The sequence below is a fragment of the Garra rufa genome, chromosome 21, assembly GCF_049309525.1.
Source record: "Garra rufa chromosome 21, GarRuf1.0, whole genome shotgun sequence".
In the NCBI taxonomy this organism is placed as follows: Eukaryota; Metazoa; Chordata; class Actinopteri; order Cypriniformes; family Cyprinidae; genus Garra; species Garra rufa.
The window spans coordinates 34,729,781-34,747,463 of NC_133381.1; the positions used below are offsets into that span (position 1 = coordinate 34,729,781).

General features: G+C 32.9%; 2 protein-coding genes across 2 annotated transcripts; one reads left to right on the forward strand and one right to left on the reverse strand.

The window, feature by feature from the left end:
• Positions 1 to 967: 967 nt before the first annotated feature.
• LOC141296084 (UMP-CMP kinase 2, mitochondrial-like) lies at positions 968 to 9,507 on the reverse strand. Its single transcript, XM_073827365.1, has 5 exons — positions 8,879 to 9,507; positions 6,214 to 6,328; positions 5,863 to 6,064; positions 4,150 to 4,383; positions 968 to 1,739 (listed from the first exon to the last, which is right to left on the reverse strand). Exons 1-5 carry the CDS (start codon positions 9,455 to 9,457, stop codon positions 1,619 to 1,621), a joined length of 1,251 nt encoding a protein of 416 aa, XP_073683466.1. The 5' UTR covers positions 9,458 to 9,507; the 3' UTR covers positions 968 to 1,618.
• Positions 9,508 to 10,128: 621 nt separating this feature from the next.
• Positions 10,129 to 15,059, forward strand: LOC141295732 (S-adenosylmethionine-dependent nucleotide dehydratase RSAD2-like). The gene is made up of 6 exons (XM_073826999.1): positions 10,129 to 10,506; positions 10,715 to 10,876; positions 13,740 to 13,969; positions 14,057 to 14,206; positions 14,460 to 14,492; positions 14,862 to 15,059. The coding sequence occupies exons 1-6, from the start codon at positions 10,167 to 10,169 to the stop codon at positions 15,024 to 15,026; spliced, it is 1,080 nt and encodes a 359-aa protein (XP_073683100.1). The 5' UTR covers positions 10,129 to 10,166; the 3' UTR covers positions 15,027 to 15,059.
• Positions 15,060 to 17,683: the final 2,624 nt, after the last annotated feature.

A 17,683-nucleotide genomic window follows, 5' to 3' on the forward strand; every position in this document is an offset into this window, starting at 1 on the left:
TAAGGGTTTGTTTGTTGTTTTTTATGTATTATTTATAACATATGGTCCACTTTTTTGCCAATTGCTCTAAAGCTTTCATCATTAAATAAAAAATAAATAAATAAATAAAAAGGTAATTGTGACTTTATATCTCATAATTCAGATTATCACCAGAGTGATGTTGATATTTTGATTTTATAAACTCATAAATTACGAAAAATAAGTTAAAAATGATGAGAAAAAAGTCAGTTGTGAGATAAAATTTTATTTATTATGTATGTATTTATTGTTACTTTATTTTTTATTTACAGCATATAGACTACCTTTTTGACAGAGTTGTGAGATAAAATTGCATTATTTATTTATTGTTATTTATTGTTTTATTTTATTTATAGCATATGGACATTTTTTTGGCAATTGCTCTAAAGATTTCACCATTAAATAAATGAATAAAAAGGTAATTGTGACTTTTTTCTTTACCAGATTGATATTTTGATCTTATAAACTCATAAATTGTGAGATATAAGCTAAAAAAGTGTAAGAAAAAAAAGTGTTATTTGTGTGTTTATTTATTTATTTATTGGCAACTGCTCTAAAGCTTTCACCATTAAATAAATAAATAAATAAAATGGCAATTGTGACTTTTTATCTCACAATTCAAACCAGGTTAATATTATATTATTGTTTTGCTATAAAAAAAAATGCATTATTTATTTATTATTTTTTATTATATAGCACAAATAGGTTTAGAAATCTCACAAATTGTTTGCAAACACATTGTGCCATATTTTACTATTAAAAAGAAATAATAAAAATTCAGTATGTTCACACAAATAATATTGTTTTGCTTGTAATATAGCAAATGCACTTCTTTTTTAGCATTTTTTCCCCCCACACTTGACAAGTGTGTTTCCTTCATGACAGTATTTTCATTTTTCAGCTGAACTGTTTGTTTAAAATGAAGCGAAACCTGAGAAATATATTTGAAGGATTTCTATTAGATTACACTTTATTCTTAGCTGATTATTTTAGTACAATAAACAGACTTAAAGGAATCTGGAACAGAGTTCCAGTGTACATTTTTGTCCTAGCATATCACTCTTAATTAATGATCAGATTCTGTGTCCAAAAGCAACAGCAACAAATCAAAGCAAGTTGAAATTGCCTGTATCAGATCTATTGCTTTTAATACCTCCATAAGGTCCCTCGATTCCATCTCCTGAAGGAGTGAACAGCGAGCTGACCAACAATGAGTTCTTGTGTTTAAATCTAATTGAAGTGATTGATGAATTCTCAAACCTCTTTAGCTGAGTTCCTGTGTTTCACTGGGAATAAGTCAGAGTGAGGAAAGTGGACGCTGTGACCCTGCGTATGAGAGCTGACATCCAGCTACGGCACCCGCAATAACTTTCCCTCTCGTGTCATCACTAAAGCTCTGTGGGAAGGGGAATATGTTGTGACATGTCCAGATACGAGCCCTGAAATATATGCTGGCAGTTAGCCACCAGCCTCCCTTTCAATCAACTGCCTCAGCTGACTGGGGCTCTTATAGTGGCTTGATCGTAACACTACACTACCATCTAGTGGACTGCGGATGGATTGCATTGCTTCTTGCCTCCTAGGGTAGAGAGCTGGATGTTTACAAGTGATATTTGTTCCTAATTAAATGCTGCACTTGTTGCAGCACTTCTTGTGGAGAGGGGCTTGCATCCACAATGATGCAGGCGGGATTCTGGATTCTCCTGTAAGCTTCCTCCACTCTGAAAACAAAGAGCAATTTGTCAAAATCACTTAATGTCTTTCTCAATATACCTGATAGCATTGAAAAACATTAGAAAACTTCACACTAGGCTACTACAAGGATCGTCCTCAGGAAATGGAGCCATTTGTATTTTATACACTACCAGTCAAATGTTTTTCAACAGTAATTTTTATTGCTTTTTTTAAGAAGTCTCTTCTGCTCACCAAGTCTGCATTTGTTTGATTTAAAGTACAGCAAAAACAGAACAAATATTTTTACTATTTAAAATAACTGCTTTCTATTTGAGTAGAATTAAAAATGTAATTTATTCCTATGATTACAAAACTAAATTTTTAGCATCATTACTATCAAGCAGTTTAATATTATGATTTGCTGCTCAAACAGCATTTATTAATATAATTATGTTGAAAACATATTTTTCAGGTTTCTTTGATGATTTAATATGATAAATGTCTTTATCATCACTTTTGATCAATTTAAAGCGTCCTTGCTAAATAAAAGTATTACTTTCTATATGTTGTATAAATACTGACTCCATAATATTAATAATAAATGTTCCTTGAACAGCAAATAAGCATATTATAATGATTTCTGAAGGATCATGTGACACTGAAGACTGGAGTAATGATGCTAAAAAATATAGTTTTGATCACAAGAATAAATTACATTTTAAAATATATTTAAATAGAAAACTTATTTTAAATGGTAAAATTATTTCAATATTTACTGTTTTTGCTGTATTTTAATGTTTCTTTAAAAAACATTAAAAATCGTACTGTTCAAAAACAAAAACTGGTAGTGTATGTATTCTTGTAATGCAAAAGTTAGAATAAAACACTATTTTTTTACTTAATATTTAATATGTACTTAAAAATAAATTGTTTTCATCTGATTAACTTTTTAATTTTAACAAAGTATACACTACTGTTCAAATGTTTTGGGTTTTTGAAAAAAGTCTCTTAAACTCACCAAGGCTGCATTTATTTGGCAAAAAAATTTCAATAAAAAAAAAAAAACCTCAAACATTTTGTATTATTCTACATATTGATATACATACAAATATCTGCTTGTTTTCTTTTTTTAGGATTCTTTGATGAATAAAAATGTAATCTAATTTTAACGGTAGTGTATACAATTAAAACAAATTATACCAAAAAATGTCGCTATTATTGAAATTAAAATGCTAATTTATCACTTTTATCCTGGAAAATTATAATAATTATTTTTTTTTTAATTCTGACATAATATTTAAAGGGGTGTCATCATAAACTCATGGTAAAAAAGTCTTTATCCCCCTTTATATTCAACCCCACAACATTGTGAATGGAGTTGGCACAAAATATATTTCAAAGAGAAATTCCATTATTAATTATTAACATTGTTTCATATTAAAGGAGTTTACTTCCAGAACAAAAAAGATATAGATACTAAAGATAGATAATTAACTCACCCCCTTGTCATCCAAGATGTTCAGTCGTAAAGAAATTATGTTTTTTGAGAAAAACATTTCAGGAGTTCTCTCCATGAGAGTACACTTACAGCTAGACAAGACAAGCATTTGAGGTTAAAAAAGTATATAAATTGTCTTTTTTTTTTGGAAAATAACCAATCGTTTCACTAGATAAGACCCTTCTTCCTTGGCTGGGATCATTTAGAGCCCTTTGAAGCTGCATTTAAACAGCATTTTGGAAGCTCAAAATCACAGGCACCATAGAAGTCCACTATATGAAGAGAAATCCTGAAATGTTTTCCTCAAAAACATAATTTCTTCACAACTGAAGAAAGAAAGACATGAACATCTTGGATGACAAGAGGGGTTATTATCTGTAAATGTTTGTTCTGGAAGTTCTTCTTTAAGTTATTACTTTTTTTCCCACTAGTAAAATCTTTCATTTAAAACACACCACATTTTCGGTCACAAATGGCGTCATTACCTGAAAATGCCCTGGAAGTAGCTATTGAGGTTTACTTTCGAGTACTTAGGCCAGATGGTGTACAACAACATCTGATAACTTTAAAGGGGACAACAGACACAAAACTTTTACATTGTGTTTGCATATAAATGTGTCTTAGCAGTGTATGGACACAACCACCCTACGATCATAAAAATCCATTCACCCTTATTTTGGGGTGGAGTGAGCAGTAGCTCATTAGCATTTAAAGAGACATGTACCGAAACAGCTCACTGTGTTTATGGTAAAAGGGGTGTTTTTCACATGACAATTGAGGAATTTTAACCAAAGTATGTTGCAGACATTTCATAAAGACCCTCATTTCATGAAGAATCATACCAACTTGTGGAAAATGGCCATCCGACGTCCCCTTTAAAGGGTTATCACATACAGTAAGCAAGTGTTTTCGGAGGGATGTGCCTTAAAAATACCCTCACATTTAACAAGTTGACCTACTTAAGTCGGAAGAGCTGATTGATCTCTAGTTCAGCCTCCTCAACGGTCTTGTCCTGTCCTCTATCCCTGAGTCTTCTTAGTCTTTCTTCTGGATTGACCGTGAGGAGCAGCACCAGGTTTGGTTTGAGCAGGTCTTCTGGCCACTGGTAGAGCTCTGAGCCTGGCTTTGGGAGGTTTTCAACTCGTCCACCCACTGCTGTGGCAATGGCATACGCTGCTGTGCTGTGCCAATACCTAACAGAGAAAATAAAAATTGAGTGAAAAAAACACTTATCTATAATTATAATCTATAAAATAAACAATGCAAATATTAAAAAAAAAATAGCTTTAAAAAGTGTATAAACCACATTTTTTTTCTACAGAAACATTGTCCAACAGTGACACCAACAGGTAAAGTTGCAGCAGGAGTCTGCGTCTCTCTCACCTCCCCTGAGCCCATTGAGTTTTAACAGACTCCCTAAAGCATATGGTGAGAAAGTCACGTAAGAGGAGACAATGCCTCCATCGAGATATGATTGGATATGACTGTTTATGTTTGGTTCTGATTGGTTAATGCGATAAATCCCGCCTCTTGTGTTTGTGCGTGTTTAACATTTGCGAATCAGTCTGAATTAACAATATGTGACCCTGGACCACAAAACCAGTCATAAGGTAAAATTTTACAAAACTGAGATGTATACAACATATGAAAGCTCAATAAATAAGCTTTCTATTGATGTATGGTTTGTTAGGATAGGACAATATTTGGCCGAGATACATCTATTTGAAAATCTGGAATGAGGGTGCAAAAAAATCAAAATACTGAGAAAATCACCTTTAAAGTTGTCCAAATTAAGTTCTTAACAATGCATATTACTAATCAAAAATTACATTTTGATATATTTATAGTAGGAATTTTACAAAAAATCTTAATGGAACATGATCTTTACTTAATTTCCTAATGATTTTTGGCATAAAAGAAAAATCTATAATTTTGACCCATACAATGTATTTTTGGCTATTGCTACAAATATACCCCAGCGACTTAAGACTGGTTTTGTGGTCAAGGGTCACATATAAAGGCTTTAAATGGAATTCCTATTTAAAAACGTAAATAACCACTTTGTGGTAAAACGATAAAACCACTTGTTACATCAAAATAAAACCTAAAATGGCATGAAAACATGATCTGTGAAAGTTTTTAGTGAGTAATAATTAGTTTTAGTTAGTTAAAGTGAATTTCCATGTCTGTGACCAATATTTACTAAGCTTTTATGACTGATGATCGCAAAAAATAAAAAAAAATATGTAAAAGTTAACTATTTAATAGCTGAACGTAAGTTAACAAATAAAATATATTGTAAATTGGTACTGCCATTAGTTATTATTTTAGGAATAAATGTAAACTGTTTAAAAACACTAACTTGAGAAACATTTTCTACTAACAGTAACGTTTGTATAATGTAAACCAATCTGATTTATTTGAGTGAACCAGTTGGTTAAAGGTTAAAGGTATAGTCCACCCAAATACTGCTCTCCTTACAAACATAATTGATATCTGATGTGTGATTTTATATTCAAAATACCCTCAAATAAGCATTTACATTTAACTGAGCCTCAAGTTTCACCAATCCAGCTTTAAAATCTATATTTGCTACATTCCCATACGTTCCACAGCACTGCCCAAACAGCAGCTGAATCATGTGAGTGTATTTGTGGTGCACACATCTCTACCTGTCCACTATGACAGGAGTCCTCAAGGACTCTTTTCCAATGTGGGCAGCAGTGATGTAGTTCCCCAGAGCGTAAAAGGCCCTGCGGATGAAGGGTGGTTCTGAGTCAAAGCGCTGTCTGAAAGGAGCCAGGCACTGGGGAGGAGATTTCAGCAGAGTAGCATTCAGAGACTCCCGCAGGGCTTCTGTGAGAGTAGTTTTACCTGCGTTCATGGAGAGAAGTCAACACAATTTTAGAGTGTGCATGGTTGAATTTGTATGTGACATTACTTTCTGCTTGGTAAAACATTGTGTTTGACTGCAAACTTATTAATTAGCTGAACAAAGTATTTGTCAGAGGCTCAGTGTTAACCTGTGGCGTCCAGTCCTTCAATCACAATGACAGGAAATCCATCACCCCTGCTTGTCTCCAACTGTTCGTCTACAAGCTTCAACACTTCCTTTGACACAGGGATAATGTCGGTGCACTGGGATGGGCAGAAAGATGTATTGTTTTACATGGTTAAAGTCCTGGATTACTATTGTTACCTTAGTTTAGGTATATACTTTCATTTCAGCATCAAAGTAAAACAGTCTAGACAGGTAAAGTACAGTTGAAATCAAAGGTTTAAATATTTAGTACTGACGTGAATAAGATATTTCTTATAAAAGATGTTTACATACAGTCCACAAGAGAAAATGGTAGTTGAATTTATAAAAATGACCCTGTTCAAAAGTTTACATACACTTGATACTGTGTTTTTACTTGAATGTTTTGATTTTTTTTTTTAGTTTTGCTCACAAGTCCCTTGTTTGTCCTGAACAGTTAAACTATCTGTTGTTCTTCAGAAAAATCCTTTAGGTTCCACAAATTCTTAGTTTTTTTTTTTCAGCATTTTTGTGTATTTGAACCCTTTCCAATAATAACTGTATAATTTTTTGAGATCCATCTTTTTACACTGAGGACAACTGAGGGACACTGAGGCAACTATTACAGAAGGTTCACTCACTGATGCTCCAGAAGGAAACACAATGCATTAAGAGCTGGGGGGTGAAAACTTTTAGAATTTCAAGATCAGGGTAAATTTAACTTATTTTGTTTTCTGGGAAACATGTAAGTATCTTCTGTAGCTTCTGAAGGGCAGTACTAAATGAAAAAAATATGACATTTATACAAAATAAGAACACTTTACACATCCTGATTCCATTCAAAAGTTTACACCCCTGGCTCTTAATATATCGTTTTCCTTCTGAAACATCAGTGAGCGTTTGAACCTTCTGTAATAGTTGCATATGAGTCCCTCAGTTGTCCTAAATGTAAAAAACATGGATCTCAAAGTCATTGTTGGAAAGACATAAGGTGATAATACTGTTTCCACAAGTTTGCTTGATCAATTATTAAGGAAGCATGTTAAAATTATTATTTCTTGTCAAAGTGATAACATGTGGTGTTACAAAAATAAGTACACCCTCCTGAAAGTTACAAAATAAAACATTTCTTTGCACAAAAGTGGACCATGGAAGGAGATAAATACCAAATCATGGTTTTAAATGTGAAAATATAGCAACTTTGTAACACAGAATTTCAAAAACAATTTCCCTGAAATAATCAAGCCTTATCCAATATTTGCTTTCATTTCAGGTTGTGCATTTTTTAGCAAGAAAAAAAACAAAACAGACAAATACCAAACAAGTGACGCAGAGCTGGTGAAACTTTGAATGTGACAGTTTCATCTGACGCAATATTCAGAAGTGATATGCATGATTGTTGTCCCAAATAGACCTGCTATAGCCAAAACACAAACTCAATCAAAAAACGTGATGCATTAAGAGCCAGGGGGTGAAAACTTTTTGAATTTGAAGATCAGGGTAAATTTGACTTATTTTGTCTTCTGGGAAACATGTAAGTATCTTCTGTAACTTCTGAAGGGCAGTACCAAATAAAAAAATGATATTTAGAATATCAAAGTAAATAAAATAAAAAATTAGCCTACACATCTTCATTTAGTTTAAAAGTTTACACCCCTGGCTCATAATGCATTGTGCTTGCTTCTGGAGCCTCAGTGAGCTTTTGAACCTTCTGTAATAGTTGCATATGAGTCTCTCAGTTGTCCTTAGTGTGAAAAGATGGATCTCAAAATCATACAGTCATTGTTGGAAAGTATTCAAATGCACAGAAATGCTGAAAAAGACACAGAATTTGTGGGACCTGAAGGATTTTTCTAAAGAACAGCAGGCAGTTTAACTGTTCAGGACAAACAAGGGACTCATTTTGACTCTAAATGAAATTTTGCTTTCATTTCAGGATGTGCATTTTTTTTATCTAGGAAAAAAAAAAAAACAGACAAATACCAAACAAGTGACGCAGAGCTGGTAAAACAATAAGTGTGACAGTTTCATCTGATGAAATATTTAGAAGTGATATGCATGATTGTTGTCCACAATAGAACTACGTGCTATAGCCAAAACACAAACTCATTCAAAAAACACGATGCATTAATTTGAAGATCAGGGTAAATTTGACTTATTGTGTCTTCTGGGAAACATGTAAGTATCTTCTGTAGCTTCTAAAGGACAGTTCTAAATGAAAATCATTCATTTATATCAAATAAGAAAAATGTACACATATTCATTCTGTTCAAAAGTTTACACCCCTGGCTCTTATTGCATTGTGTGTTCCTTCTGAAGTATCAGTGAGTGTTTGAATCTTCTGTAATAGTTGCATATTGAGTCCCTCAGTTGTTCTCAGTGTACATCATTCAGTGATCATTCAGGTAACAATACAGTATTAAGAATCAAGTGTCAACTTTTAAACAGGGTCATTTTTATAAATTTAACTATTATTTTCTCTTATGAACTATATATAAACGTCTCAGGTCAGTACTAAATAAAAAAAATAACATGCATTTTGTATGATCCCTCTTATTTTGATTCTGATTGATTCTGCAAGGTATGTAAACTTTTGACTTCAACTGTAGTGTATATAATAACTACTGTACTATAATCTGGACTCAAAATGCTTTAAAATCCTACTGTACCTCCTGAAGAACCTTATAGGCTTCCTCCATATTGTAGAAGACATCAGAGTTCCTGATGTTCAGTGTGGATGGGTGATGCTCTGCTGATTCCGCAGGTGTGATGTACTGCCTCACCGACTCCTCCACTTGATTGACAGGTGACAACATCTCCTGCCAGCAGTACTGACCTTCTCGCTTGTATGAAAACACACAAACTGATTTTCTCTGCTGAAACGTCTTTAATACGTCTTCTGAAAGTGTTGCAGTGGATTTGTCCCGTATGAAAAAACCTTTAACTAGGCTATTTTTGACGTCCGGTATAAAAGAAGACGCTTCAAAAACATCGCAATCTCGCGAGAGTGTCACAAACAGCTTGTGTTTTATTTCGGCGTGCGTTTGCGCTTTCTCAATTCTGTTGTCACAGTGGACATACAGCGAGAAGAGTTTTCCTTCATCTCCGAAAAGCTGCTGATGAGCATGATGAAGAACTTGTGGGGTTGTACTCAGTGTGAAATAAAGAGGTTCAGTGCGCAAATCAAACTCCACCGCGAATACACGCGAACACAACTGTCCACAGCGAAACATGGCTCTCTTTAGCATTGTGGACAGTGTTAGATATAACAGCAGTTACAGAGAAATATCATTCATGCTGATCTGGAGGGCAGTGCTTACAGAGAAACGAAACTTAGACACGAAAACGAAAGTAAGATAGCCAAGACAATCCACTTACATAACTAGCAAAACAAGCCTAGTCGAGTCTGTCAGGCTAAGATAACAGTGAACTGCAAATAAATTTACAGTAAATAGAAATTAATTTTCTATTCAACAGTAGTTCAACAGTTTCTGTTCAACGTAAATTGCAGCTAGTTTGGAAAACGACCAGCAAGATTTTTTGGTTTAAGCAAGCTATCGTTTTACAGAAATAAAGAAAGAAAGAAGAAAAAGGTTATTCTTGTTAGTAGCAGTCGTATGCATTTTGTTGTTCTTGTTAGCAGTTCTTGTTGAAATGTTAGGACAATACCTAAAAATCAATTATTGATAGCCTACTATTATTAATATATATTTATATATTTAGAATGAGGCGAAACTTAGGCTAAAGGATCCAGTTACACATCCATTTGACATAAGGAAATGAAGCACCACGCCTTCCCTATAGGCTATCTGTTTGACTCAGCTGATAGTGTTTGTCTTTCGTTTTCCAGTCCTCCCCAACCAAGAAAAGAAACTGATCAAAAAAAGCAACTTGAGATGCCCCGTATATAAAGGGAGGTGTGAGCTCTCTGAGCCTCAGTTTCTACAAACCTTCACTATGTTGACATCGAACCAAGTTGGTTTTGCAACAATGTTATTGCAGTTTTGTTTCAAGAACGTCCAGAGCTTTTTATCAACTCTGTTGAGATGGATTTTTGTGCTGGGTTATGGCACACAGGTGCAGCAAACACCTGTCGGAAAGATCAGCCGCCCGAAGACTCGCTCCAAAGAGCCGAAAGAGGGCTCCAGGACTCAGCTGACTACTCCAAGTAGTGTAAACTACCATTTTACACGGCAGTGCAATTACAAATGCGGATTTTGCTTCCACACTGCGAAGACTTCTTTCGTCTTGCCTATTGAAGTGGCAAAGCGAGGGTTACGACTTCTGAAAGAATCAGGTAGGTTATACTAAAATGTAACTTTGCACCACTAAAGTTTATTTATTTATTTACATTATTTCTAATAGTAAGAGTGCATTTATATTAATTAAAACTTAAAATAAAATAGCCGATAATACATTCTAATATAATTTTTAGGTAACATTTTTTTCATAAGCTGTCATTTTTATTCTCGAACTTTGTTTATAATGTCGATTATGTGTTTCAGGAATGGAAAAAGTCAACTTTTCGGGCGGAGAGCCCTTCCTTCACGAAAGAGGTAATTTTTTGGGAGAGTTGGTGCAGTACTGCAAACAGGAGCTGCAGTTGCCGAGCGTCAGCATCGTCAGCAATGGCAGTCTGATCAGAGAAACCTGGTTCCAGAAATACGGTGAGAATCGTTCATGACCAGCAGATGGCAGCAAAGATTGCTTTTAAACGCTTTGGCGTCAGCGTTACACATTTGTCACCCTGGACCACAAAACCAGCCATAAGTCACTTTTTTTGGATAGGACAATATTTGGCTGAGATACACCTATTTGAAAACCTGCAATCTGAGTGTGCAAAAAAATCTAAATATTGCAAAAAAAAAATCTCCTTTAAAGTTGTCTAAATTAAGTTCTTAGCAATGCATATTACTAATCAAAAATTTGGTTTTCATATATTTATGGTAGAAAATTTACAAAATATCTTCATGGAACATGATATTTAGTTAATATTCTAATGATTTTGGCAAAACAAGAAAAGAAAAATTGACAATTTTGACCCTTATAATGTATTTTTGGTTATTGCTACAAAAATATACCTGTGCTACTTAAGACTACTTAAGCGTTTTGTGGTCCAGGGTCACATATTTCATGTTATTATAGTTAATATTGATAGAAAATAATAGGTTATATTCATGAATACCTGTTTGTCACTTTGCACTGCATTTTTTGTCTGTTTAATCTAGTTATTTCATGCAATCACAAGTGATTTACTAATATATTTTTTATTAATATGCACATGAGAATCACCAAACTTTTCACATACTCTACCAGTCAAAAGTTTTTGAACAGTAAGATTTAAATAAGTCTCTTCTGCTCACCAAGCCTGCATTTACTTGATCCAAAATATAGCACAATCAGTAACATTTTGAAATATTTTTACTATTTAAAATAACATGCTTTCTATTTGAATATATTTTAAAATGTAATTTATTTCTGTGGTTGAATCTACATTTTCAGCATTTTCAGCATCACTGCTCCAGTCTTTAGTGTCACATGAAATCATTCTAATATGCTGATTTACTGTTACTAGAAACATTTATTATTATTATCAATATTTAAAACAGTGGAGTAAATTTTTTTAGGATTCTTTGATGAATAGAAAGATACAAAGATCAGCATTTATCTGAAATAAAAAAGTTTTTGTATTGTTATACACTATATGATTCAAAAGCTTGAAGTCAGTATATATATATATATATATATATATATATATATATATATATATATATATATATTGGGAAATAAATTGTAGAAATCAATACTTTTATTTAGCAAAGATGCTTTAAATTATGTGATGATAAAGACATTTATAATGTTACGAAAGATTTCTATTGTAGATAAATGCTGTTCTTCTGAACTTTCTTTTATTAAAGAAACCTGAAAAAGTTCTCTTTTCAACATAATAATAATAATAATTAATGTTTTTGAGCCGCAAACCGGAATATTAGAATGATTTCGGAAGGATAATGTGACTGAAGTAATGATCCTAAAAATTCAGCAATAAAATACATTTTAAAATATAATTAAATAGAAAACAGTTATTTTAAATAAGAAAAATATTTCAAAATTTTACTGTTTTTGCTGTATCTTGGATCAAATAAATGCAGGCTTGGTGAGCAGAAGAGACATAAAAAAAAAAAATCTTACTGTCCAAAAACTTTTGACTGGTAGTGTATAGTATAACAAAAAATGACTTTAAGTATTTTGACTTTAAGTAATGAAATATGGCCAACCTAAAAATTAAAGCTCCAAAATGTCCGTTCAAAAGTTTGGGGTCAGTAAGATATTTTCTAAAAGACTTTAATACTTAATTTCTAATAGTAAGGATGCATTCAGTTGATGCATCAAAAGTAAAAACGACATTTATACTGTTACAAAAAAAAATCAATTTCAAATAATTGCGGTTCTTTTGAATTTTCAATTGATTTAAGAATCTCAAATGTAGATATTAAGCAACACAACTGTTTATTAAGTGACAGGAAATGTTTCTCAGCATATTAGAAGATCATGTGACACTGAAGACTAGAGTAATGACTGCTGAAAAATCAGCTTTGCCATCACAGGAAATAAATTACAATTACAATTAAAATATCTTAAAATAAAAAGCAGTTGTTTTATAATTTAAAATAATATTGCTAAATATTGCTGCTTATTTTTGAGCATAAGAGACTAATTTTGGGGGGAAAAAATCTTACACACCACAAACCTTTAAATGGTATATTTACTAAAAACAAGAGTAATGCATTTCGTAATGCATACTTAGTTAGGATTTTGTAAGATGGATAAATAAACAGAATATCAATTCAGATTACAATAAGATTCATTAGTCAACTCCATTAGTTAACATTATTACTAATGCATTATTCAAATCACAAGTTGTGTTTGTTAACATTAATGCACTGTGAACTAACCTAAACAAACAATAAAAAACTTTACTAACATTAAAAAAGATTAATTAATAGTGTAATAAATGTATTGTTCATTGTTCGGTCTTGTTAGTTAACTAATGTTAACAGACGACACCTTATTGTAAAGTGTTACCACAGCATTTGCAGTGCACTGCAAAAAAAATGCTTTTCTTACTTAGATTTTTTGTCTTGTTTCCAGTCAAAATCAAGTGAGTTTTTGCTTAGAACAAGCACAATAATCTGAAAATGGTTAAGCAAAAATATCTTATTTCAAACAGAAAGGAAGATTATTTTTCTTACCCCATTGGCAGATTATTTAGCTTGTTTCATGCAAAAACACACTTAATTTTGACTTGTTTTTCCTAAAAACAAGACAATCATTTGAACTCATCTAGAAAATCCTTCTTGATTTAAGAATTTTTATATATTTTGGCTAAAAACAAGACAAAAAACTCTAAGTAAGAATTATTTTGAATAAGTATATATTGAAATGTTACATAAAAATACATGGTTATATCAAAGGTATTTACATATGATGACAAATTTGCTCAGTTTAATTTGTATCTGTATTTAATAGGTGACTACTTGGACATCTTGGCAGTATCTTGTGACAGTTTTAACGAGGACACCAATAAAGTCATAGGTCGAGGTCAGGGCAAGAAAAGTCATCTGGACAAACTACATAAAGTTCGTAACTGGTGCCGGGATTATAAGGTGGCTTTCAAAATCAACTCCGTTATCAACACCTACAATGTGGATCAAGATATGACAGAGGAGATCACAGCTCTGAACCCAGTGCGCTGGAAGGTACAGTTACTTCCTTACTACAGACTCTATCATTTTAACCAGGCTTTTGATCACGTGTTTAAAAATGTATTGCAATGTATTGCACAGGTCTTCCAGTGTCTGCTAATTGAAGGTGAAAACGCAGGGGAGAACAGCCTCCGCGAGGCGGAGAAATTCGTCATTAGCGAACAGCAGTTCCAAGACTTCTTGGACCGCCACCAGAACGTTAAGTGTCTGGTTCCAGAGTCTAATCAAAAGGTAATTTTAAAGCACAGAGCGGTCAATTCAGATCAGCGTTTTAAATATGGAAGATAAAGTGCCTTCAATTTATGAGTAATACATAACAATAAACTTTCAGTTTCAATTCATTACCAAAGCTTTTACAACTTATAAGTGTGCACTACGAGATTTGAATTTAAATAAAAATAGCTCTGCGAGATGAATGCCAGGGACTTGAATATAATATAAATCAAATGTATTGTTTACCTACTCATCTGTTTTTCTTTTACAGATGAGAGACTCTTACCTGATTCTTGATGAATATGTAAGTGGTTTCATATTTTCTTTTCAGCATCCATTAAGTTTTCTTCTCATTACTGTGTGAAGGGTTTTTTTTCTATTCGATTATGTTGTCATTAGAGTCTAAAGGATTTTTTTGTGTATTAGATTACACTATTATTACAGTGTAAATGATTCCCCTAAATTACATTATGTCATCGTATCAGTAGCGGAGGGATTATGGATAGGAAAATAATAAGGCCTGCAGTAATTTGCCTCATTCCAGGCTTCAAATTACTTTCCCCTCCCTTGATAATCTCTGATCTCTATTAATAATCATGCTGTCTACGCTATATCTTCTGAACAAGCAATCATCATAAATAGATTTTTTAATCCTCCGTATCTGATGCCGCAGATGCGCTTCTTGGATTGCCGAGAGGGGAGGAAAGATCCGTCAAAGTCCATTCTGGATGTTGGTGTGGAAGAGGCCATCAAGTTTAGTGGTTTTGATGAGAAGATGTTCCTCATAAGAGGGGGGAAATATGTCTGGAGCAAAGAAAATATGAAACTGGAGTGGTGAACTGCCTCAGTATTGCTGTATTTACTCTGTGTTACATTGAAATCTGAGCATATGGTATTAATCAATTGGTTCGATACATTGGAGTATAAATGTCTTTTTTTTTTACTATTTTGAGATACAAGAGATTCTACTGCACTGAAATACTTATATGTGACCCTGAACCACAAAACCAGACATAAGTAGCACAGGTATTTTTGTAGCAATAGCCAACAACACATTGTATGGGTTATTCTTTTATGTTCATGGTCCATGAAGATATTTTGTAAATTTCCTGCAATAAATATATCAAAACTTAATTTTTGATTAGCAATATGCATTGCTAAAAACTTCATTTGGACAACTTTTAAGGCAACTTTCTCAGTATTTAGATTTTTTTGCACCCTCAGATTCCAGATTTTGCCAAATATTGTCATATCCCAATGAATCATTAAAAATTAAGTTGTTAAAATGTACTTAAGTTGAAAAACTTGAACAAGTTACTTCAATTGGTAACACCTAAAAAAAATTAAGTTGATTAAACTGTTCACTAATGCAGTTGAATTAAGTTAGTCTAATGTAAATATTAGGGTTGAATGAACTAAAATTATGTAATATATGATTGACCAGTGAAAAACTTATTTATTCAGGTTTCAGAGTATGTATAAATCTCAATTTTAAAAAATTGACCCCTATGACTGATTTTGTGGTCCAGGGCAGTGGCGTAGCGGACGGGCCCGCAGGGCACGCACTGCGGGGGGGCCCTGCGTTGTGGGGGGCCCCCAAAAAATTGACTCGAATAAATAATTAAAGCGTTTTTATAACGTGAACGTATAGGACTTTTATTTTGGTAGTAATTGCAGCCTTAAGAGTGAAGCTTATGAGCGCAAAATGAGTAAAAGAAAATATGTCAGCGGAGGCTTGCTGTTTTATTGTTGGTGTTTCTTTTATTCTTTTTTTTTTTGTGAAAAGTTCTTAATAAATAAATACGAAATAATTACATACTATTCAATTCTACAGTACTAATTCCCGATTTTGAATGAAAAGGTGAATCCCCCATCTAATTATGTGGTGAGGGGCCCCGCCTCCACTCTTGCGGGTGGGCCAACACAGTTTGCGCTACGCCACTGGTCCAGGGTCACATATACAGTAGATTATGTATATAGATAGAAATTATTTTGTATATATGATTTGTATTATGTTATGCTTGCTTTTCATCTTTCATATTTGTATAACCTCGAAGTGTTTTAATGTGCTTTTGTTGGTTTTATATTGTCATTCTTAGAAGAAGTAATTGTTTAATTTAATCTTAAAAGAAAATGATATAGTTTGTTGAATTGCACTTTAAAAGCATGAAAGCACTTTGAATTAGAATTTGAAGACTTCATTACACCTAGATGCATTAATTGTTATAGTGTAGACTTGACGATTTAGTTTGTAGCTCCTGGTAATGCAGCTTTGGAGAACTTACCTTACCTAATTTCTCCTGTAATCCATTATAAATAAAAAGCTTTGAGCCACTTGTAATAAATAGTGAAAGTCTTTGAAGAACCTTGAAAAAGAAATCTATAGAAAACAAAATGATTCCTCTTTTGTCTCTTCATTATAAAGTGAAGTTGTAAATTCATATTTTATTTTATTTTATTTTATTACTTTGTTTTGAAAATAAATATTTTTGACAAAATCTTGTTGCATCTGATTGCATTATTGTTCCAACTACTTAAATTGTCATATTTTAATTTCAACTTCAATTTCTTTAAAGGGATAGTTCACCCAAAAATGAAAATTCTGTCATTTTTACTCACCCTCATTTTGTTCCAACCCCATAAAACCTTTGTTCATCTCTGGAACACAAAATAAGATATTTTTGATGAAATCCAAGAGCTTTCTCACCCTGCATAGACAGCAACAAAACTGGCATGTTCAAGGCCAAAAAAGGTAGTAAGGACATTGTTAATAGTCTATGTGACATCAGTGGTTCAGCCTTAATTTTATGAAGCTACAAGAATATTTTTATGCGCAAAGTTCAACAATTTCTTTATTAAGTACTGACCTGAATAACATATATCACATAAAAGTCCAATAATAGTTTAATTTATAAAAATAACTCTAATGAAAGTTTACATCCCCTTGATTCTTAATACTGTGTTCTTGAATGATCCACAGCTGTTTTTTTGTTTAATTTAGTGATAGTTGTTCATGAGTCCCTTGTTTGCCCTGAACAGTTTAATTGCCTGCTGTTCTTCAGAAAAATTCCCACAAATTCTTTTGTTTTCCAGCATTTTTGTGTATTTGAACCCTTTCCAACAATGCCTGAATGATTTTGAGATCCTTCTTTTCACACTGAGGACAACTGATGGACAACTATTACAGAAGGTTCAAATGCTCACAGATGTTCCAGAAGGAAAAACGATCAGGGTAAATTTAACTTATTTTGTCTTCTGGGAAACATCTAAGTATCTTCTGTAGTCTCCGAAGGGCAGTACTAAATGAAAAAAAAAAAAAAGATATTTAGGCAAAATAAGAAAAATGTACACATCTCCATTTGGTTCAAAAGTTTTCACCCCTGGCTCTTAATGCATAATTTTTCCTTCTGGAGCATCAGTGAGTGTTTGAACCTTCTGTAATAGTTGCATATGAGTCCCTCAGTTTTCCTCAGTGTGAAAAGATGGATTATACAG

Bases quoted from the DNA above. Each gene is read 5' to 3' on its own strand.
- LOC141296084 (XM_073827365.1), bottom strand. From the start codon at position 9,457: ATGCTAAAGAGAGCCATGTTTCGCTGTGGACAGTTGTGTTCGCGTGTA. The intron at 6,065-6,213 runs GTTAACACTGAG...CCATGAACGCAG, and splicing joins TGAAGGACTGGACGCCACAG to GTAAAACTACTCTCACAGAA. The intron at 1,740-4,149 runs GTAGGTCAACTT...CTTTGTTTTCAG, and splicing joins AATCAGCTCTTCCGACTTAA to AGTGGAGGAAGCTTACAGGA.
- LOC141295732 (XM_073826999.1), top strand. From the start codon at position 10,167: ATGTTGACATCGAACCAAGTTGGTTTTGCAACAATGTTATTGCAGTTT. The intron at 10,507-10,714 runs GTAGGTTATACT...TATGTGTTTCAG, and splicing joins ACGACTTCTGAAAGAATCAG to GAATGGAAAAAGTCAACTTT. The intron at 14,493-14,861 runs GTAAGTGGTTTC...CTGATGCCGCAG, and splicing joins ACCTGATTCTTGATGAATAT to ATGCGCTTCTTGGATTGCCG.